Source organism: Balaenoptera physalus, assembly GCF_965194825.1.
Source record: "Balaenoptera physalus genome assembly, chromosome: 18".
Lineage (NCBI taxonomy): Eukaryota > Metazoa > Chordata > Mammalia > Artiodactyla > Balaenopteridae > Balaenoptera > Balaenoptera physalus.
The window spans coordinates 26,737,757-26,760,976 of record NC_138899.1 but is presented as its reverse complement, the minus strand read 5'-3'; the positions used below and the strand labels follow the sequence as shown (position 1 = coordinate 26,760,976).

The 23,220-nt window shown below is 38.5% G+C and overlaps 1 protein-coding gene across 2 annotated transcripts in view; it reads left to right on the top strand.

Annotated features, from left to right (window-relative positions):
- The window catches only part of LOC309647474 (uncharacterized protein), a 191,516-nt gene that overhangs the window by 127,306 nt on the left and 40,990 nt on the right, over positions 1–23,220 (top strand). The window contains exon 3 of one of the 2 annotated variants that reach the window (XM_082434909.1): positions 734–12,078. The exons of the other annotated variant lie outside the window; for it this stretch is intronic. Coding sequence (XP_082291035.1) covers positions 734–847 — 114 coding nt within the window. The 3' untranslated portion in view covers positions 848–12,078. Of the gene's footprint in view, positions 1–733; positions 12,079–23,220 lie in introns of those variants that run through there. 2 annotated transcript variants of the gene reach the window in all.

Genomic DNA, 23,220 nt, shown 5'->3' with positions numbered 1-23,220 from the left:
TCTACGTTGCACATGTCACTCATTTCCAAATATTTTCTTGTTTCCTCAGTTAAAACTTTGATTTTTATCTCTGCAGTGTAGTGAGAATGCTACAAACCCTACACCACTGTTCTCTGTTTTGCTTCCATGCTCTGTGTCCCAAATCAGACTGTTCCCCAAGGGCTTGTGAGGCGCACATCGAAGTATCTTCTTTTTCTCTGGAATCCTGGCAAAACTTTCAAGGATTCAGGATCTAGAGTCCTCAACTCTTGGCTGCATTGGTTTCTTTCTGTAATATTCAAGTAGTATTTTCTTTAAAATAAAACACACACAGATTTTATAGTTGTTCTATCAGAGAATGAGTCTGATACAAATGACTTCCTCATAGCCAAAAACAGAAGTCCCCCCGCCATATTCAAATGCTACCAGTAAAATACCTTTCACCTCTGCTTATGTTACAATACATATTTGTTCAACTTACTATCTAGAGAATGGCAATCTAGGAATATGGTTGTTATTTTTGAAAATGTTTAGTTTCACAGTTAGTCATTTCCCTATTTCCCTTTTCTTTGCGTGTTTTAATACAATTGTGTGTGTGTATATATATTATTTCAATACCAGATTTTATCACTTACACAATTGTAATTTGGGGGGAAAGACTGCCATGGCCAAAATTGTTTTTGTGTGTATGGGGGACAGGCATCAAGCACTAATTATTTTGAGGTTTCATCAAACCTGTGTCCTCCGTTTTCAGTGTATCAGAATCGGAATTGCTGCGGCAGCGATGATGCGGGATCGCCTACCAATGTGGCTAAAACTTCTGCGGGATGTTCTCTGCTTCACAGCTATGGGTGGCACTTTCAATTAGTTCTCATTTGTTATGTTGCAAATCCTTTCTCACTGCTGAAAACAATTCTGACTCTGTCGGTAGGTCAGTGGCATCATCTTTCTCTAGAAAGAACAATCCCTAATGATTTTCATTACTTTAGTGTTACTCTGGGGAATGTCTCCATCAAACACAGGTGATTTATTCATCATATGCAATGAATGTATGATGATGTGGTCATTCAGCTCTAGGTTCCATTTGTGATGATTTCTTTAATTTATTAAACAGAAAACAAGACTTTTGGTGCCAGTGTTTTATGTTCTCAGTGAGAAGCAGCTCGATCACGTTTTCACTTTCCATCCAGGCCGGTGAGAATTCTGTCTCTTAAATTATATCAGACGGCTCTTTCCTCGGTAAGCTTTGGAGCCTGGCTCCTCCCTGGAGGCTCTGGACTCAGGATTGTGATTCTCTGAGTACCTTGTCCTAAATCATGCTTTTATCCAGATGAGCTCAGGTTATGGTGAACATCAAGACAGCCTTGAAAAAGAAAAGACACACAAAATTAATATCTTGCAGTTTGAAGGTAGAAGGAGGGAGAGAAAGTCGGGCTGTTCCACCATCTTTTCCAGGGCTGGGAAAGAAACTATGCTCTGAATATATATATATATATGTATGTATGTATATATATATACACACACACACACACACACATATGGTGAGAGAGAGAGAGGGAGGTGCTACAGAGTAATGAGACTTCTTTGGCAGGTCACTCAGGAAAATCATATTCTTCTGGCCACACCAAACAGCTTTAGGTCTTTCCTGGGTAGTGATATCAGAGCCACTTTCTTTTTCTTCGTTCTGGAAGACTGACCCCTTGGACCACCTATGTGCCTCCCCATCATCTTTCATCCAGTTGAAGATGTAAGTGGAAGATCATTGTGTGCACCCTGGGCTTATTAAGCACAGCTGGACGGAGAAGGCTTGGGAACTGAAGATAGTCGTGACCTAGAGAAAAGCCTCCACTGCATTACTTGGATGAGTATAGCATTTTGTTCTCCAGAATAATTGTTAGCTTTTATCTGAAACAGATCCAATAGCGAGCCCTTGCATTCTTGCCACTCTCCAAGCCATAAACAGAACTGGTGACAGTGATACAGGGCAACTGAGAGAGACGGAGAGAGGGGAGAGCACATTATTAGAAAAACACGGGCAGTGTCTTAGTCCGTTTGGGCTGCTATAACAGAATCCCATAGACTGGGGGGCTAAAACAGAAATTTATTTCTCACAGTTCTGGAGGCTGTAAAGTCCAAGATCAAGGTGCCAGCATGCTCAGTGTCTGGTGAGAGCCCCACTTCCTGTTTCATAGATAACCGTCTTCTTGTTGTGTTCTCACCTGGTGGAAGGGGTGAGAGAGCTCTTTGGGATCTGTTCTATAAGGGCATTAATCCCATCCCTGAGGAAGCTATTCTCACCTCCCAGAAGCCCCATCTCCTAATACCATCACAATGGGGGTTCAAATTTCAATATATGAATTTTGGAGAGGCACAACCATTCAGTCTATAGCAGGTAGGGTATGAGTTGCCTTGTCGGACTGTTTTTGGAGGGGAAACAGTGCCTTAGGAAGGACATAGTCAGTAATGACCATGTGAAAAATGGACCAGAGAAGCTGGTGGATAATGGTTAGAGCAAGAAAGGAGGAGGGGCTGCTGCATTTTATTACCTCTCTTGGGTTCCAGCATTTCTAAGGGTTGCGATGCTTGCTTCCGAAGCAATGCTGGAATAGTTTGGATTTATACGAGGAACGTCAACACGCATTTAGAAAATGCCTGGTGCCTCTCGTGTAGTTGGTGTTCGCCAAGCACCCATTTACTTCTGTAGTTCCCTAAAACAAGTTAGCTAATGAAACTCCAGCTCCAATTCCTTCTTCCCCTGCCCGTATAAATGTGGTAAATTCTTCATTTACAAAATAAGGTGACTAAACTAAATGATTCCCAAGATCCTGATAGCTGTGTTAGTTGAAGCTCTACTTTTGTGAAACCTGAGGTTTTATGACTTCTCACCCAGTTTAAATATTGAGTCACATTTATACAGTACTCAGTGATATTCCAGGTGATGTAAGGACCCTTTTGTTCAATCCAGCTGTGATAGAAACTGCCAGGTGCTTAACATCAAACTTCATTTTCTCCAAGTGGATTGCCAACACCTTGAAGCTAAAGATCACAATTGCCTTTTGGAATATTATGTGATAACTGATATCACAGCAGTGCCAGCCAATTCAAGAGAAAGATACACTGGTTACTTGTTTCAAGAGGGCAATTCAGGTAGAGGCAGGGTGAACTTTGCTGTGTTAAAATGAAGCTTGCTGATGAAGGGCAACTCACAAAGCCTGGTGCCAACTGTTTTCTTTTGGCAGGTCACCAAGTCATTCAGATCTCACTTTAGCAATTGTAGATGCTAATTACTTTGAAGTTTATCAATCTACCTAAAGGCAAAGCAATCATCTGTTGAGTCGAATTATCACTCATATCAAGCATAATTAATGTGTCTTTGCCCATCAGAATAAAGTGTAGCTCAGTAGAATAGAAAGGAACTTGCATTAGGAGTCAAAAATCCCAGGTCCTAGGATTTCATCATTTATTTTCTGAACACCCTCTGGGAAAACCATTGATCTGCTCTGAGCCTTTTCCCACATCTAAACTTTGGAATAATTCCTACACAGCCCCATTTTATAAAATTGTTAAAGGACCAGTGAGAACATCTAATTCATCCTCTAGCCTTTGTATAAGTGAGAAAACAGAGACTCAAAAAACTTCATTAACTTAAGCAATGTGCCCAAGTTTGTGGAACTGGAAATTTGATGTGCTTTCCATTAGGTCAAATTAGGTTTATTCTGAAGATCAAAAGAGATACTGTATACCAAAGTTGTAACATAGAAACTGTAATCTATTACAGTATATTGAATATTTGAATAGTATATTGGCAAAGAAGGAAAGTAATGACATCTCTATTTTCCAAATGAGAAAACTAAGACACAGGTAAATCGAAAGATTACTTGGAATCAGCTATCAAAGGATAGAAGTTGGATTATTTTTTATACACCTATTTTAGTAGTCTCTCCATGAGAATATTCTGTAAGGGAATACTGTTTTCAGTAGGGACTAAATTTACTTGTCACTAAGTGGCAGTATAGAATAATAGAAAAAGCATAAGCTCTGGAGGCAAGCAAACCTGGGTTCCCATCCTGGACCCATCCCTTACTAGCTATGTCACTTTGGAGAGATATTTAACCCCCTGCGTATGGGATTCCTCAGGTAAAGAGTGGAGATATATCTAGTTAGTAATAAGACTATTGAATACTTATGGAGCATTTATCATGTAATTGTTACTGCTTTAATCATTTTACTATTATTGTTTTAATAGTTTTAAATGTATAGCTCTGTGACTATTGTGAAAACTAATGTGAGGAGAGTAAATGTGTAAAGCTTCTGTTGTAATTTCCTTCCTTCCTTCTTGATATTCATTCTGGTGACAAAATATATGAAGTGACAAATTAATCTTCTCCTCTTTCCACTACGATCCAAATTCGGAAGTGTGGGGATAAGAACAGAAAAGTAGTGGGATTGATTGTTTCATATCTGTGACAATTTGGAGACAAAATATTGATTTTTAGTGTTTTTCCCAAGCATTAATGACTATAACACTCTGCTCTAACATTATGGTCATCTCTACCCAACCTGAAAGAAATAACAACTTTCATTTGAAGTTATGTTGTTGATGTTTATCCGCAGCTGAGCAAAAATATTTTTCCTCTAAGAATTGCCTTCTAATAAAATATAGGCATACTACATCCATTACATATGCACATATCATTCAATTCTTGTAATTTTATCTAGTAAAAAATATAATGAGAAGGAACTAACTTTCATGGGAGATTTTTTTCTAAAGAAATTTTATCCTATAATCAAAATCAAAATTGACTTTCCAATTAGAAAAGGAATTCAGGTCAAGTATGTGAACTAGAGTTTCAAAATACAACCACATATATGGTTTAGAATGAATACTAAAAACAAACTCTTTTTGCTGCCCTATTTACCAGAAGGTCTTTTCAGCAGTTTCTGTAAATTCTTACCTTGTTGCCAAAGAGTGATTTGAGGTTCAAAAGCAACTGGAGAATAGAGCTATTATTTCCATGATTTTCATTAATTCTGGGCCTTATGGTGACTGAACATCTTTCTTTCCAGAAACTCAGAGACATTGTTTACTGAGCTGCTATGCTAATTTGTACTTTGGAACAAAGCTTGATCTAGTACTTACTTCAGAGATGGTGCAAATGAATTGGGTAGAAGCAATGGTACCCAGATCTTGTAGTTTTGGAGACTGTCAAAATTTTAACAACAAACTATTTGATGATTACTCTTAAATCTATGTCTTTAGTCATAATCTTCTTCTGAATTTTAAATATATTATATTAACCATGTCCTCCAGAAGTCCCAGAGGCACCTCAAAATCAACTCATCCCATATATACTCATAATATTTTCCTCCAAATCTTCTGTTCCTTTGGAACTCTACATCTTGATTAATGATTTTCCTAGATGTCCAAGCCAGAAACCTGACCATCATTCTTGAGTCTTCCTTTCATTCAGCATTTATAGCCAGTGAATTTTCCAAAATGTCTTTGAATCTGCTCATTCCTCCAACCACTATCCTCATTTTCTCTCTCCTGGATTATTGTCATAGCTTTCTACTGGGTCTGCCCGTCTCCAGGGTAACCACTTTCCTTTCCACCCACTGAACTGCTGTCAGAGTGTGCTTTCTGAATAACAAATCTGATCTTGACACTCACACTATTAAAATACTCCAGTAGATCCCAGCCACTTACAGCATGAAAATTCAAACCTTCGAATGTAGCCTGCAAAGACTTTTTTTGATCTAGCTCCTATGTCTTTCATCTGCAACCCAAGACTATCCTCCCTGAACTGCTCACGGTCTGGCCTCATGTGATACTCGCTCGTGTTTCCATGGCTTTACATATGCAGGTCCCAGGCCTGGACCAACCTTTCTCTCTTCCACCCCTGAACACCCACTCATAGTTCGGGTGGCACCGGTTCTGGGCAGCTCTTCCTATGTCTCTCTGTGCATATTCTGAGTTGCAATCTCATGCACATCCTTATAGTAGTTTTTACTTCATTATATTTTAATTCATCCTTTATATAATAGTTTCCCCTCCTTTCTGCATATTCATTTGAGCATTCTTTGTATTCCCAGCGTCTATCAGAGCACTTGGAAGTAGAGTAGGAACTCAGTACATGTTTGCTGAATATGAATGAATACCGAGGCAGCCAGTCTTGGTCAATGCACAGCAACCCCAGGCATGCAACCTACTAATGTTTTTTCAGACTTTGTCCTCATTTGCAAATCCAGGGATGGCACGACCTATCCTCCTGTGCTGCTATAAAAATTAAATAAGATGCAGACATATTCTGTAAACAATAAATCAATATACTCACATAAATATATTATACATAGGGTCATGTAATTATTGTGACCCATTACGCACAGAATAATGTACTTCTAAGAACGGATTTATCAATACACATGACACATGGGGACACTTCCCAAAACAGCCAAGGCTTTCCTTTCACTCCCATCTCCTTTGCTTTCCTTCCTCCCGTCACTGAGTCACTGGTACACATACCCTTGATGTTAAAGTCACTGGTACACATACCCTTGATGTTGGGACACCACCATACCCGGTGTCCCAAATTTGCCATCCCCTTTCACACCTGCATGACTGCTCTTGCTGTTCCCTCACTCAGAATGTCCCTTTCTTCTGCTCTCCTGGTGAACGTGTCCTCTGACTCCAGAGTTGCATACTCTTCCAGGCCTTTCCTGTCTCCATCCAGGCTGACTGACTGCACTCTTCTCTCGGCTCCCCAAACACTTGGTATACGCTTGCACCACTGTATACAGCTTCCGTTTGTGTGTTCATCTAATGGCTGGCACCATTGTGTATAGTTTTCATGTATTCATCTTTTCCACATTCTACTGTGAGCTCCTTGAGGTACTATCTCATTTTCCTAGGACCGTTATTACCATTTCCCTGTGATTGCCTTCTGCAAAGTAGATCTCACTCAGATGCCCAAACCAAACTGGGCACAATACAAACAAAATATTTAAGCATCCACAGTCCCCCAGGTTGTCCCTCTTCTGGATGAAGGGTTTGTGCTCTGGGGGACTCATCTGGGTTCATGAGTTACTCCCTGAATTCCCCTTGACGACTGCCTGACATTTGCCTGGGTCTCCCAGGCATGTTGGAGGTTCCTCCGGTCACTGGTCTCCCTGACATTTTGTGGCTTGATTCATTTTAGAGCTTTAAATGGATGCAGTGTCCTTGGTTTTCCTCTCAGTATCAACTCAAGTCTCCACATGAGGCTGGCACTTTCTTTCCTCCCTGGTTCACTTTTTTCTAACGTCTGTAGCTTTGCTCGGGAGCCACAGCCCTGCAGCATACCCTGAGCTATCTCGTCCAGGAGATATGCCCTTGGACCTCCTCCCCGTCTCCTTCCTCCTTCCCCATCCTCTGCTTTCCTTCCTTCTCTTCTTCCTCTCCCTCTTCTCTCTCCTTCTCCTATAGTAACAGTGTTTTTTAAAGGCAGCCGATCGTCACAGGAGAGTTGCTAGTGTCCGGCATTGTGCTAAGACGCGTCCATGCATTAGATCAGTGTTCCTTACGATAAATCCATGAGGAGTTACTACTGCTGCCCCTATTTTAAAAGAGAAGGACACTGAGGCTTGGAGAGAGATCGTGACTTGGCAGACAGGATTTCAAACTATCTTGGTCTTCTTGAGCCTAAAGCTCATGCTCTAGACCCCAGTGATATTCTCCCTCTGAGGCATCACTGACCCCACCACTCTTGCTCCTGTCTGCCCCCCGCCCCTTTCTCTGAGCCCTAGAAGCAATATTCAAAATTCTTTTGATCACAGATTTAAATACCACTCATTTATATAGAAATATTTGAATGTCAATTTATTTTTTTATTGAAGAATATTTGATTTACAATATCATATTAGTTTCAGATGTACAGCATTGTGATTCAGTATTTTTACAGATTATACTCCATTAAACGTTATTATAATACGTATAATTCCCTGTGTTATACAGTATATCCTTGTTACTTATCTGTTTTATTTTATTTATTTATTTTTGTATTTATCTAACTCAGTTGTTTATTTTTATTTGTAATGGGTGTGTGTATGGGGATAAATGCTTATTTAAATTTTATTTTTATTTTATTATTTTTTATTGAAGTATAGTTGCTGTACCATATTATATGTTGACGTTAATTTGAATGTTCTCAAGCAGATTCCCCAAAATTGACTCCCAGGCAATCTTGTTGGTTTGGGTTGAATTAAGGCAATATATTTAAACCTAAATGTAGAGGACTGGGTTCTTTTAAAACTGAAAAGGGAAATTTAGCCTCATAAAAACATTTAATTGTGCCTTCATCTCAATTAACATTAACTTCAATATATTATTATAATTAGAAGCAACCATATTGTTTGCAATTTCTCTTTGCAACATTCCTGTGAGATAGAAAAAGAACAGGAGATTATAAGCTTGTTTGTAGAAAGGTGGCTTGGTCAAAATCTTATAATGAACCCAAGAAACTGCCTCCCTTTTCATGACTTTGATCCCTGGCAAATCATCCAGCTTTTGGCTCTCGAGGAGCTACTTATAAAATTAGCAGTTGGTAAAGCAAAGCTAATTAGAAGTCAGACATGTAACTTGTGTGATCATGAATCACCGTAGATGGTGTGTTGTAGACTAAATGCATTTGGTTTTGTATAAAGTAACCTAAATCAAGAGTTTTCTTCCTTGAACCCTGAGTGTGTCATGAGAAAAGACAGGAAATAAATATTCTACATGAGCCAGGAAAGGTATTAATATAAAAATAACTTTTGGATCCATGAATTGAATCCCACAAATTTCTGTTTATAGATATTGCTGTCTACTGTGTTCATCTATATGCAATATCTCAGAACAAGTGATCACTTATCTGTCTGAAAATAGAGTAGCTGTACTTAGCTATGCATCTCACTGTCCTGCTGCTAAGCGCTCTGTCTACCAATTCACCTAGACAAAGATTAGCAGTGGGAGATGTAAGGGCAAGGCACAGCACTGAGGGGTATTAGACATTTCAGTGTCTGGAGTAAAATAAATTGTCTCCTCTTGTCATCCTCAAGTAAAGCATAGAAAACATCTTCCACCCCGATCTACAACCCATCCTTTAATGTTCAATTAAGAGAATTTTCTTGGAGAAATGACTTTAAGGTTGAAAATCATGTGGTAGATGTATTATAATAATTATGGCAGTTTATCTTTTATTTAAGAGCCACAATCACATTGGATTTATATGTCTATATGAAGTCATAGAATCAGCCATTGTTTTACAACTTTTCTGTGTGTATAATAACCGATTTTTTTCAAATTGATTTTATAGCTCACATAGCTACTACAAACACTGATTTTTTTTTTTCAAATGTCCACCCTCTGGCCAACCAGTATGTAATTGTAAATGTATTTGAATTCCAATTCTAAAATAAATAACAGGAGTTACTCAGTTTTCCTGGGTCTCTCCCATGTATACATGTTATTAAGTTTTGTTTGGTTTTCCCATTAAAAAATAAAATAAATAACAAATTTTGAAGGGCTGAGTATGCCAGAGAAGATTAGCTTAATGAAAAGGAGGAAATATACTTTCATCTTTATAGAAATGTAATTTAAGAATTTTTTTTAAACTACTCAGAAGCGATCTGTCCACTCTGCCAAATGCTACCTGAGATGAGAGCATTCACTCGTGTGTTCATTTAGCACGTAATTACTGAAAAACTGCTTTAAACCATATGTTATTCTACCTTGAAGATGTATGTTAAAGAGTAATGTCCATGATGGATCAGTCAGTGAGAACAAATTTGATGTCATTCAGCAATTCTACATGTTGATTCTCCAAGCCCGTGCCTTCTCGAATAGTAGAGAATCTCGAGGGTTCTGTAAGTGGAGCCAAGAAGTAGCCCAGAATCCACCAATATGTATGTTCTTGATAATAATATTCTCCAGTTTGTCTATAGGTTCACCGATTAGTTCCTAAATACTAAGAGACAGTGTGTCGGCCCTTCCTTTCTTAACTCTCTAGGAATCCTGTGGGGTGGGGATACGGATGAGCTGCCTACATGTAACCACATCATCTGTCCACTGCTCCAGCGGCTCCTGCTCTCACTGCCTGATGGTAGCTTTCCCTCTGCCTCCTTGTCTGATGTTCCTCTGAGGTCTTTCTTTGTTCCTGTGTCACAGCCAGGCCCATCCAGGCGTCATCCTTCACTCAATGCTGCTACTGCTCTTGTCTTCCTAGGTATAATCTGTTTAGTCATGTGTGGTAGGCAGAATAATGGCCCCCCCAAAAGATGTCCAGGACCTAATTCCCCAGAACGTATGAAAATGTTATGTTGCGTGGCAAAAAAGGAATTCAGGTTACAGATTGCATTAAGGTCACTAATCAATTGACCTTAAAATAAGGAGACTATTCTGGATTATCCAGGTAGGCCTAATGTAATCACAAAGATCCTTAGATGCAAGAGGTTGACAAAAGGGGAGGTCAGACTGATGCAAAATAAGAAGGACTTGACCCACCATTGCTGGCTTTTGAAGGGGTCACCATCCGAGGAATGTGAGTGGCCTCTAGAAGCTGGAAAAGGCAAGGTAACAGATACTCCACCAGAACCTTCAACAGGAGCCCAGACCCACTAACACCTTGATTTTAGGCCAGTGAAACTCATCTCAGACTTCTGAACTATAAAATCATAAATTTGTGTTGTTTTAAGCCACCAAGTTTGTGGTAGTTTGTTATGGCAGCTGTAGTAATATAATGAAGCATCTTTATGATGGAGACGTCCTGTCTGTCCACACCCTTGGGAAACAGGATTCCCACACTCTCCTAGAGCGCTCATGTATCTGACTTTGAATTTTTTTTTTCAGTGTAATAATTTATTCAAATAAGGATCATCAATGGATCTAAAATCATTGGGTTGGGGAAAAGGCTATTCACATAGTTTCAAAGTATTAGCTCATATATCACTTATTAACAATAAACGAAAAGTGGCAACCTTACAATGGAGAAATCTAGCTCCCCGACCAGGGATCGAACCCAGGCCCCCTGCATTGGGGGCATGGAGTCTTACCAACTAGACAACCAGGGAAGTCCCTTGCCTAAGGTTTTTTGGGGTTTTTTTTAACATCTTTATTGGAGTATAATTGCTTTACAATGGTGTGTTAGTTTCTGCTGTATAACAAAGTGAATCAGATATACATATACATATATCCGCTTATCTCCTCCCTCTTGCATCTCCCTCCCACCCTCCCTAACTCACCCCTCTAGGTGGTCACAAAGCACCGAGCTGATCTCCCTGTGCTATGTGGCTGCTTCCCAATAGCTATCTATTTAATATTTGGTAGTGTATATATGTCCATGCCACTCTCTCACTTCATCCCAGCTTACCCTTCCCCCTCCCCGTGTCCTCAAGTCCATCCTCTACATCTGCGTCTTTATTCCTGTCCTGCCTCTAGGTTCTTCAGAACCTTTTTTTTTAGATTCCATATATATGTGTTAGCATACAGTATTTGTTTTTCTCTTTCTGACTTACTTCACTCTGTACGACAGACTCTAGGTCCATCCACCTCACTACAAATAACTCAATTTTGTTTCTTTTTATGACTGAGTAATATTCCATTGTATATATGTGCCACACCTTCTTTATCCATTTATCTGTCAATGGACACTTAGGTTGCTTCCATGTTCTGACTATTGTAAACAGAGCTGCAATGAACATTGTGGTACATGACTCTTTTTGAATTATGGTTTTCTCAGGGTATATGCCCAGTAGTGGGATTGCTGGGTCATATGGTAGTTCTATTTTTAGTTTTTTAAGGAACCTCCATTCTGTTCTCCATAGTGGCTGTATCAATTTACATTCCCACCAACAGTGCAAAAGGGTTCCCTTTTCTCCACACCCTCTCCAGCATTTATTGTTTGTAGATTTTTTGACGATGGCCATTCTGACTGGTGTGAGGTGATACCTCACTATAGTTTTGATTTGCATTTCTCTGATGATTAGTGATGTTGAGCATCCTTTCATGTGTTTGTTGGCAATCTGTATATCTTCTTTGGAGAAATGTCTGTTTAGGTCTTCTACCCATTTTTGGACTGAGTTGTTTGTTTTTTTGGTATTGAGCTGCATGAGCTGCTTGTATATTTTGGAGATTAATCCTTTGTTAGTAGCTTCGTTTGCAAATATCTTCTCCCATTCTGAGAGTTGTCTTTTTGTCTTGTTTATGGTTTCCTTTGCTGTGCAAAAGCTTTTAAGTTTCATTAGGTCCCATTTGTTTATTTTTGTTTTTATTTCCATTTCTCGAGGAGGTGGGTCAAAAAGGATCTTGCTGTGATTTATGTCATAGAGTGTTCTGCTTATGTTTTCCTCTAAGAATTTTATAGTGTCTGGCCTTACATTTAGGTCTTGAATCCACTTTGAGTTTATTTTTGTGTATGGTGTTAAGGAGTGTTCTAATTTTATTCTTTTACATGTAGCTGTCCTGTTTCCCAGCACCACTTATTGAAGAGACTCTCTTTTCTCCATTGTATATTCTTGCCTCCTTTATCAAAAATAAGGTGACCATATGTGTGTGGGTTTATCTCTGGGCTTTCTATCCTGTTCCATTGATCTATATTTCTGGTTTTGTGCCAGTACCATACTGTCTTGATTACTGTAGCTTTGTAGTATAGTCTGAAGTCCAGGAGCCTGATTCCTCCAGCTCCGTTTTTCTTTCTCAAGATTGCTTTGGCTATTTGGGGTCTTTTGTGTTTCCATACAAATTGTGAAATTTTTTGTTCTAGTTCTGTGAAAAATGCCATTGGTAGTTTGATAGAGATTGCATTGAATCTGTAGATTGCTTTGGGTAGTATAGTCATTTTCACAATGTTCATTTTTCCAATCCAAGAACATGGTATATCTCTCCATCTGTTTGTATCATTTTTAATTTCTTTCATCAGTGTCTTATAGTTTTCTGCATACAGGTCTTTTGTCTCCTTAGGTAGGTTTATTTCTAGGTATTTTATTCTTTTTGTTGCAGTGGTAAATGGGAGTGTTTCCTTAATTTCTCTTTCATATTTTTCATCATTAGTGTATAGGAATGCAAGAGATTTCTGTGCATTAATTTTGTATCCTGCTACTTTACCAAATTCTTTGATTAGCTCTAGTAGTTTTCTGGTAGCATCTTTAGGATTCTCTATGTATAGTATCATGTCATCTGCAAACAGTGGCAGCTTTACTTCTTCTTTTCTGATTTGGATTCCTTTTATTTCTGACTTTGAATTTTGATGACTCTCTCTCCACAGACCAGAGGACATGTCTACCTTTCTCACCTCAATGCCTTTTAGTACAGAGGGGTGGATCTAACTGAGAAATGCTTGCACCCCTGGTAATATTCTAATTTTATTTTTTTAATACCCTTCTTCCATCTGGGGTACAGATATTCTGGATTAGTTTGGAGGGTGCTGAGTGGGGAATTGGTCACCAGCCATCTCACTTACATGTGGAACTACTGCTCCCCTTTCACACAGTGCCCACTGAGGGGTCAGGCCCTGCCTGCCAGATTTGACTTGAGGCTTTTTCCTTTAAGGGCCCCACAGTCTTCTAATGAAGTCTGGCTCCTTCTCCCCACCTCCGTCCCTTTACTAGGTATATCTGCATATGTCGAACACCAATGGTGGGCAGGTTCCATGCGCTTTCCGATGACATTTTGGAGTTCCAGGGAAATCAGACTGGTAACCAAAGCACTGTTTCTGTGAATACCACATATTCTGTGATGGGTAAGAAGTTCCCTGAGCATTCTAGACCAAAGAAAGAGGTGTATATGCTTGAGAACTGCTCTATTTGCCATCCTAATTCAGCTCCAGTATAGCTAATATGCCCTGTGACATAAAATTAAATATCAGGTGCCCTCTGTCCTCAAGTAGCTTAGGTACCTATTGGAGAGATAATACACGTGATCTTTCCAGCAGGTTTGTAGTGGGACTTCTGCGTGGCTGTTTCTGTTTTGGTTAGCCAAGGCCATATTGGCTTGGCCACTTGATCTGCCATGTTAGCTGTTATGTGTTTCAGAGGTGGGAGGACAGTGAAATTGAGTTTAACTCACCTTCAGTTGGAAATGGAAGCCTGTTGGGAGAGTAGAGTCAGAACCCTGAAGAATTAATCAGAGCTACTAAGAAAAAAAAAAAAAAAAAAAAGAGCTACTAAGTAGTAGAAAGAGAATTCTAGGGCATGCATGAAGGTCAAGATTCCAACCATTCTTCACTACATGTGGAAGTATGAAGTAGTCCAAAATGGCTACAGTGGGTGCCAAGTAAGTGCCTATGGGGGCCAGGGGACTCTAGATAATTTGTCTCTAAAGCAATTTGATTCTAAATTTTTTTGAACAGATGATCAACATAACAATTCCCTTAAAAAATTTTTTTGTTGTTGAAATGAGTGTCGCTAGTTACTTTTTTCCCCTCAAAGTTTGCTCATTTTGGTGCACTATGAAATAAATCGTCCATATGGCTTGAAGCATTATTGATTTGTAAAATGGCTTTTTAATTTTAATTTTGCTTTTTAAAATTTTGAACTAATTGCTTAGCTATTTATTTCTTCCTTGGGCTATTTTTAATAGTTGAAAGCACAACCTAAATATCCATCAGTAGCAGGAAGTATAATGACTATTTAGAAGCATGGTTGGTCTGTGTGCAAATCCCATGTCTGGACATAGCGACAATATGGCCTTGAACCTGAACTTGGCATCCTATTTTTACATTGATAAAATGACATTCATCATCTCTACTTCACAGAATTATTGAGGATTAAAACAGACAATTAAAACTAAAAGCTCCCACAGGGCCCAGCACACAGTAACCTCTCATTCATTAAAAGGTAGCTTCTTTCATCATTAGTTTCTTCTATTACTTTTTCCTCATTAAAAAAAAGCAATGAATTAGTACTTCAGGAAAAAAACAAAAATAGAGTAAATATAAAGAATACAGTAATCCCACCCATTCAAAGATAACTGCTATTACTATCTTGCCAAATATTTTCCAAGCCCTTTTATATGATTTCTATATATTCTTATACATTACTGATTTTTTTTGTAAAATGAAATCATACCATGTATGCACTACATTATAACCTACTATAGTTAATTTAAGCAAACCACAATTTGATGGACATGTACGCTATTCAAAGTTTTTGCTATATGGCAGTGCAAAACAAAAAAATGAATTATAAATTAAAAAAGCACTAATCATTCTAAAGTTTGACACAAATACTTTAATACACACAAAGAGTAACAAAATAACGCACAATTGGCCAATACCTTAAACAAACCATTTGGTCATCATTTAAACTTCATTTTCATGTGCATCTGCTTTCTTTCCATTAGAATGTTCTTTAAAATATTTTGTTTAACGTTCTGGCTAAGTCATATGCTATCAGGGAAAACATGAAACTTTGGTGGCAGGAGGAGGTGAGAGCATGAAGGGCTTGTACGCCATGTTAAAGAACTTGACCTTGGAGGATGAAAACCTTTGAAGAGTTTTAAAACAGAAGCTGAGGAAGGCCCATCCTAGTTTTAGACCATGCAAAACTGAGGCCTGGAAAGAGTTGCTCAGATATTGAAGTCACCTTCAGATGAGGGTAAGGGCAGTGAGTTAAACTGAAAATTCCAGTAGGTTGCTTTGAATCCTTTCTGGACAAGTAAAATATAATCCTTTCTGGTTAAGTAAAATATAACTAAGTGTTAACCAGTGGAAATGGGTCATATCTCTTTTGTACCCTGTTGAAACTTATAGAAATTCCTTTTTTTGTTGTAAAATGTGTTACACCAATAAACTCTGAATACCTGTGGCCCACATTAGTATTCTAAAGATGAAGGAAAAAAATAAATTAGCCGTTACTCTATTTAAGAACTGGACTGACTGCAAAAGGAAATGGTTAATGCCTCCTGGCTCCGAGGAAGCACTTTATCTCAGTGACATGTCGAAGAGTTATGTCCAAAGCAGACGCTTTCTCAGGCCGGGTCCTGCTTCTACTTCCATTGTGTCTGAAACAGGGAAACTGTGCAGAATGTTTCAGACTTGCATAGTGGTCTTGTAAATTTCCTTTTAATTCCATCTCTGAAGTCTACCTATTTTTTAAAACGTGTCCAGATCTTTTAAAAATATGCCTCTCTGGTGACATGTCTGATTGACTGACATTTGGGCACAAGAAAATTGTCAGTAATGAGTGCAGTGAATACACACGCATACCTGATTCATCCACTGGGCTCAGCTTGGTACCAGTGCTTTTGTTTTACATTCATTAAAATTCCTATCAGGACACAAAATGCTGAACATCACCCAAAACAAAACCAAACAAAACCAACCAACCAAAAAAAGAAAAAAAAAAAAAAAGCTTAGGCGTAGATACAGCAATGTTGGTTGATGAAGAAACAAAACAAGCCATTTATATATTGCTTAGTCTTCTTTAGCTAATTGTAATTTTTTTTTTAATTTGAAGTTTTATGGCAGTTAAAAACTCCCAATATTAGTTTTTTGCTAATTCAATTTTGTTTTTCTCATGAAGATAATCTGAAAAAGGAAAAGAAAAAAATTTAATGGAAGCTGTTCAGTCTTTCACATCTCCTCTAAATATTCAGTATACTGGAATATCCTGATTTTCATTTTAACTCAGATATTTTGGTTATTATACCTTCTAAGAATATAATTTTGCTGTATGCAAGTTTAGGAAGCATAGGGGTTAAAATAGGTATTTTTTTTTAGTGTAAATAAAATAAACCTCTACCAACCATATGTTACACAAACATGCAAATAGTTTGGTCTTTATTTTTAAAATACAAATGCAAGTTAATTTCAATTTTAGGAAATGCAGTTATATCCTAAGGGAAAACCATAACAATTTCAGGATAGAATTGTCATTTGATGTAAGATATTGGGTTTTATTTTTTATTGAATACATAGCACCCACTGGTTTTACATTATTGTGTAGTAGGGAATAAAGATAGAATGAAAGGTCATGGCTTAGGCATTTTTTAAAGACATTATGTTAAGCTAAAGAATGAACCATTTTCAGTGAATGTGGCAGAGGCTTCTGCTCATCTCATAGGGCTTGTTTTCACTGTCTCCTATGATAACAGAACGTCTGATTTTGGGTTTGGCAAACACACTGGAGGCAACACCACATTTTTCAATCTCCCTGACTAGGTGTGACCCTGTGACAAGTCCTGGATATGTCATGCTCAACTTCTGAAACATTTCCTCCTTCTCCCCTCCCTCCTTCCTGCTGCTTGGACATGGGTGTGATGGCTGGCTATTATCTTGAACTGTGAGGGTAAGGAAGCATCCTTGCAATGGTGACGTGAAAACTGGAAGCATCGTGTGCCCCAGATCTGACTATTGAATCACTGTGGAATCATCTAAACTACCTCAATCCAGACTTTTATGCAAAAGGAAATGAAGATTCATCTTGTTTATGTTTCCTGTATTTAAGATCTCTATTAGGAGCTGACAAATATAAACCCTAATGGATACAGAATTGGATGCCTGAAAGTAGAGAGTTGGTCGTGACAAAGTCTAAAATGTAGATACTGATGCCTCAGATAATGGAAGGTGAAAAGCTAAATACTCTTGTTATGTTACAGCAAAATATTTGATGAAATGATGCCTATGGCATCTTAGAAAGCAGACCACAGGCTATGGCTCTAGCATTAGGGGAAATCGTAGGAAAAATTCAAGAGGTCTTATGTTTGTTACTTCTTACTGCTTTAGGAGAGTCTACAAAAGAGGTGAACTCATTTGGGTACTAATCAGTCTGGTAACAGACTACATCCTGCAATACAAGTTGACCAAGAGTCCAGTACTGTTATATTAGTAAGTTAATACTAACTACAGATACACGCTGCTGATTCTGTGCCAGGCACCATTGTAGTGCTTTATATGTCTTAAGTGACTTAATCTTCAAGCAACACAATGAAACAGATACTGTTTTTAGCCCCATTTTGCAGATGAGAACCAAAGAGGTTAAGTAAGTTGCCAGTTGCACATCTGATAAGTGAGGAACCTGGTTTGAACTTGGCAATTTGGGTCCAAAGTCCATATTCCTAACAGTCAGCAGTTTGGACCTTATAAGATTGAAAAAGCTAACTGCTTTTCTACCTCAGACTGGAGCAGTCTTAAGTAAAGGCTGCAAAGGTGCAGACTTCGCAAAAGATAAGATGGTGCCTCTGAGACTTTCCCAAGCACCTGTAGTTAATCTTTCTCTGCCAGACAATGGGAGCCAGCTCAGTGGCAAAGATCAGATGAAGAGTCTTGTCTCCCATCCTGGTTCTTTGTTTCAAATGGCTTTAAGAAAACCAGGCTGAAGCATGAAAAAAGGGGAATGGGCAGAGAGCCCAGAGGCAATAAGTAAAAGACCTGTGTCTCTTCACTCTTAAAAACTCTGACTCTAGAAGATATTTATCTATTATTAACACATAGAACTGACCAGAAGCAAATAAACTGGAAGTCCACTCGATTTTTGAAGAAATGATATTACCAGAAAAACCCAAATCCTGTTCAATCCCAAAAGCTTGGGACTGAAACCAAACATTTGACCTCTGAACCAGTACCAGTGAGGGGCAGGCTACAAAAACCATACAGATTTTAAAAGGGCGCCCTCTCCAATGCCCACCTCAGATGAGCCATGGAGAACAGTGATCAAGGAAGTCCACTCAAAGGCGCTTTCAGATGCAATAACCTGGGAACTTACCCTACTAACAAGAAGGGAGTCATCATTATTCCTGCCCAACAAGATACGATCACTTCCAAGATGGTTCTGTTTCCCATTCTCCATTTTCTAAATGGGAGTTTTTAATTGTGGATGCCACGTTTTTGAAGCACTGAGGTATATTTTTGTTGGGGGCAGATCACTGGACTATGTGGAGCCATGTATGTGTCTGTTAGAGATGAGATAACCGCCCATCAATGCAGATATCCCAGACTTGATGCACTTTGGAAATCTCTCCCTTGGAGAGAGACTGAGGAGGAGGGGTTTCTGGAAAGAAAGGTGTATATGAATATCTGGGTGGCCAAAGTGGCAGGTGATAACCGATGTTATTTGTCCTGTAATATCTCTTCTGCCCTCCTATGTAAAACTGAGATCATAATCAATTGGAATAAAAGACTTTAATTCCCAGCCTAACTTGAAGCTAACTGTGACCATGTGACTGAGATGTGGCTGGTGGAAAGTGAGAGGAAATGATGCCTGCAATTTTTGAAACACGTTCTTAAAGGGAGTGGGTATGTCCCTTCTCTTCCCCTTCCTCAGTGCTCTTTCTTGAAACAGGGATAAAATGGCTAGAGATCTATTGTGGTAATCTGGATGCTGTCTCTCCCCTCCTGTTCCCAAAAGAGATACACATCCTAGTCCCTGGAACCTGTGAATGTTACCTAATATTACAAACAAGAACTCTGCGGTTGTGATTAAATTAAAGATCTCGAGACAGGGCGATCACATTGGATTATCCCTGTGGGCTCTAAATGCAATCATACACCCATCTTTATGAGAGTGACTGAGGGAGATTTGCCACAGAAAAAAGAGAAGACCATGTGACTATGGAGGCAGAGATTAGAGTGGTGTGGCCACAAGCTAAGAAATGCCACGGCCACCAGGAGCTGGAAGAGGCAAGGAATGGACTGTCCCCAAGATGCCGCCAGAGAAAGCCTTCCTGGTTTGATCCCAGATTCCAGACTTTGAGCTTCTATAACTGTGAGAGAATAAATTTCTGTTGCTTTAAGCCACCAAGTTTGTGGTTACTTGTTACAGCAGCCCCAGGAAATGAATCCATCCACCTTAGACCAGGAGAATGAGAACTACACTATGGGAAACATGGAGTGGAAATTTGGAAGTCACTAAGTTCCCAAATAACTATGGAGCCACCAAAACAGCCCTGAGCTTCCTTCCTTCAGTTTTTACACTGAAGGTAAAGAAAGTAATAAAGAAAGTAATAAACATCTGTCTTCTTTCAATCACAATTATTTGGAGTTTCTGTTATAACTAGCCAATCCTAAAAACAACCAGGAATTATGTCATTTAACTCTCTACCTCCAAGCCAAAATATAACTAAGCCATAAATATATATATATATGGATGTCTATCTACCCTAAGAATAAAATTCAGTATCACTTTTTTCATATAGTAATAGGAAATAGGTAAGGAAAACCTTTTCGTCTGAGCTTGGTACCACTTATTTCCATGACTGGACTCAAGACTTGTGGAAATGATATTTTTAGTAAAAAGATTTTATAAGTCAGAGAAATGGTTTCAGTAGTGTTAGAATAAGCATAATTGCATGCTTCATGGAAAACAGAAATCTTGGAGGTTCTTGGACACATTGAAACATGGTGGAAAATAAATCAGTCTTTACCAGAATTTTCCTCTGTTCACTGGAGATGTTCTTATCAACTGTCCATCCTGTTTGTTTTTTACCATAAACTTTGCTTCCATTTCAGAGCCAAGGTTGATCATCTGGAGCAAGTTATGTAATCTCTATAAGCCTCAATTTCCTTGTAGGTAAAAATGGGACTACTTTGCAGGATTGCAATAACCATTCAATGAGATTAGGCTGTTGTAGAGTGCCTGCCACAGTGTAAGAGTTTAATAATGGAAAACTAACATTGGCTGTTAAGGATGAGATAAGCCTATTAAGGAACCAAGAAAAGAACTAATAGAGATTTTGAGACCACTAATAGAAGGCAGTTTGGAAGGTCAAGTTGAAGTTGTATAGTGATCCATTCTTAACCAAAAGTTTGTTCCATACAAAATTTTAGCTTATGTGAAGCTTTTCCCATATAACTTTTCAGTCACCATGAGAATTTTATTTCCATATGATGTGAACCATGGGACAGTTCTTTTCTTTTAACTGAAGTATAGTTGATTTACAATATTGTGTTAATTTCAGGTGTACTGCAAAGTGATTTGGTTATACATATATATGTATATATCTATACTCCTTTCTGATTTTTTCCCATTCCTTGTTGGTTATCTATCTTACGTAGCATCTGTTAACAGCATGCCTCTGATAATCCCCTTCTCCCAATTTATCCCACCCCCCCTTGCCCTTTGGTAACCATAAATTTGTTTTCTATGTCTGTGAGTCTGTTTCTGTTTTGTAAATAAGTTCATTTGTACTATTTTTTAGATTCCACATATAAGTGATATCATATGATATTTGTCTTTCTCTGGGACAGTTCTTTTGAAAGTCGTTAGGAAAAGAGTAATTGGGGGCTGAAGAAAGACGAGAATGGAGTGAAAGTTGCAGGGAGGGGAGGTGTGAGCAATGCAAGTTCGGGTACAATAGTGAAGGATTTAAGTGCTGGATCTTCGGCAAGAAGAGTTGAAGCATAGATGGAGAGAGCTAAGCAAAGTAGTTTGTGGGGTGACATTACTGTAGGAAGTGCTAAGCTCTCCAGCCCTTTCTGCCGGGGGTAAGTTTGAGAACTATCTACTCAGAGAGCTGCAGATTACTGAAAAGTTGTGGTTTTTTTTCATCTCAACCACCTAAATTATTCTGTGGTTCTGGGACTATTGTCAGACTCATGTGACTATCAACAGCTCTGGGTCAAAAAATCAGAAAGTCATTAACTTTTAAAATCAATCAAAGACCAGAAAGGTCAGATAAAAAACCATCATAGTTGAGGTTTTATTCCTTGTCAGGTATTGTGCTCAGTGCATTAATATGCTTGTCTCATTTAAGCCATCCAAAAATCCTGCATCACTACTTCCTATTTTATGAGAAAAGTGAAGTCAATTTCTCACCCAAGATCTAATACTTAATAATATTGACATACTAGGGATTCTAATTTATTGGTGTGTTAACATTAAAATCCACAGTCTTTCCATGATGTCATGCTGCCAACCATCTTTACTACTGGTACCATTTTTTCTTACTCATAAATTCTGGCTTTCCCCTCCCTGGTGTTTTCTTCATAGATGAAGGATAATATAAGTACTTTAACTATGATAACTTTCCATAAATATGAAGACAATTATGAAGCTTCTGCTCAATACATCTCCTCTATACCATAACATTTCTCCTGAGAATCTATTTAAGACCCTTCTGACTTTCTTTTCTTCTACAAACGACATTTTACAGTGATATCACTTTTGTAAAATTATGGTGACTCCAACTGGTATAAGATTTCAGTAAGTTCCAAGGGTAATGCTAGATAAAGTTCTATGCAGATCAGGAATCACTCTAATCTCTTTCACTTTGACATGTCAGAGATGTTCCCATAAACAGTTCCAGAATAAACAGTAAAGCAACTTCTATATAACCCAAGAGGAGAAGAAACCATGGCACATTTCCAGTAGTTCCAGACTGTGTAGAGGAGAGGAGATTGACTTTAGATTAGAAATGCTTTTATGTAACTTTGAGCGCTGATTGAACTTGTTATTTCTGGACTCCAAGAAATGTCTTTATATCAGGGCAATGTTTTTATTATTGAATTTGTGTAATATGTCCCAGAGCCTCAAAAAATAAATGGAGGCATTATCAATGTAAATAAATAGATAGCCTTAAGCGGTGATGCTTTGGCAAAGGATACCCAATGCAGATGTAGATTTGCTGGAAGGAAAGTAGGGTGCGTATCAGTGTCAGTTATCCCCAAGTCAACTTGCTGCTATGGCAGAAGAGTATGCTGTCAAGGATTGTCTAATAAATAATTGTCTTCACTGAGGAAGGCGAATTCCCAGGTTCTCATCTTAACATCTAGTTTCCAATGAGAGGTAAGGACACCAAATGATTTGGCAAAAGCAAATAAACAGATTGCTTACTAGCAGAGGGAGAAGACCAGCTTGCATCCAAAGGGGACAATGTAGTAGATGTGCTATAGGAACAAAGCCTTCCTCTGGCTGGGGGTTGGTGCACAAACATTGGATCGTTGCCGGAACTGGCAGCAGAGGGTGTTGTGTCCTCTGCCAACACGTGTCCTGTTCCTTTGATAATGGTGTCCAGAATTCTTGATGAATAGTTGGGTAAATTTCCTAGGTTTCTGGGTGGAGACTCATATCAATAGAACAGTGACACCCTTGAAAGATAATACTGGCTTTAGTTAACAGAGGTGTCAGTGACAGCTTGTTACATAATCTTACATTTAAAAAAAATGAGCCACATCAAATACCACAAAACTACATTTGTCATACCAGATAATGATTTTTTTTTAAATTAAACTCTCCTTAAAATTATAGCAATTCAATATGTGAAATGGGTTTGAACCAGGTAGTTATACTAAGCTAGCC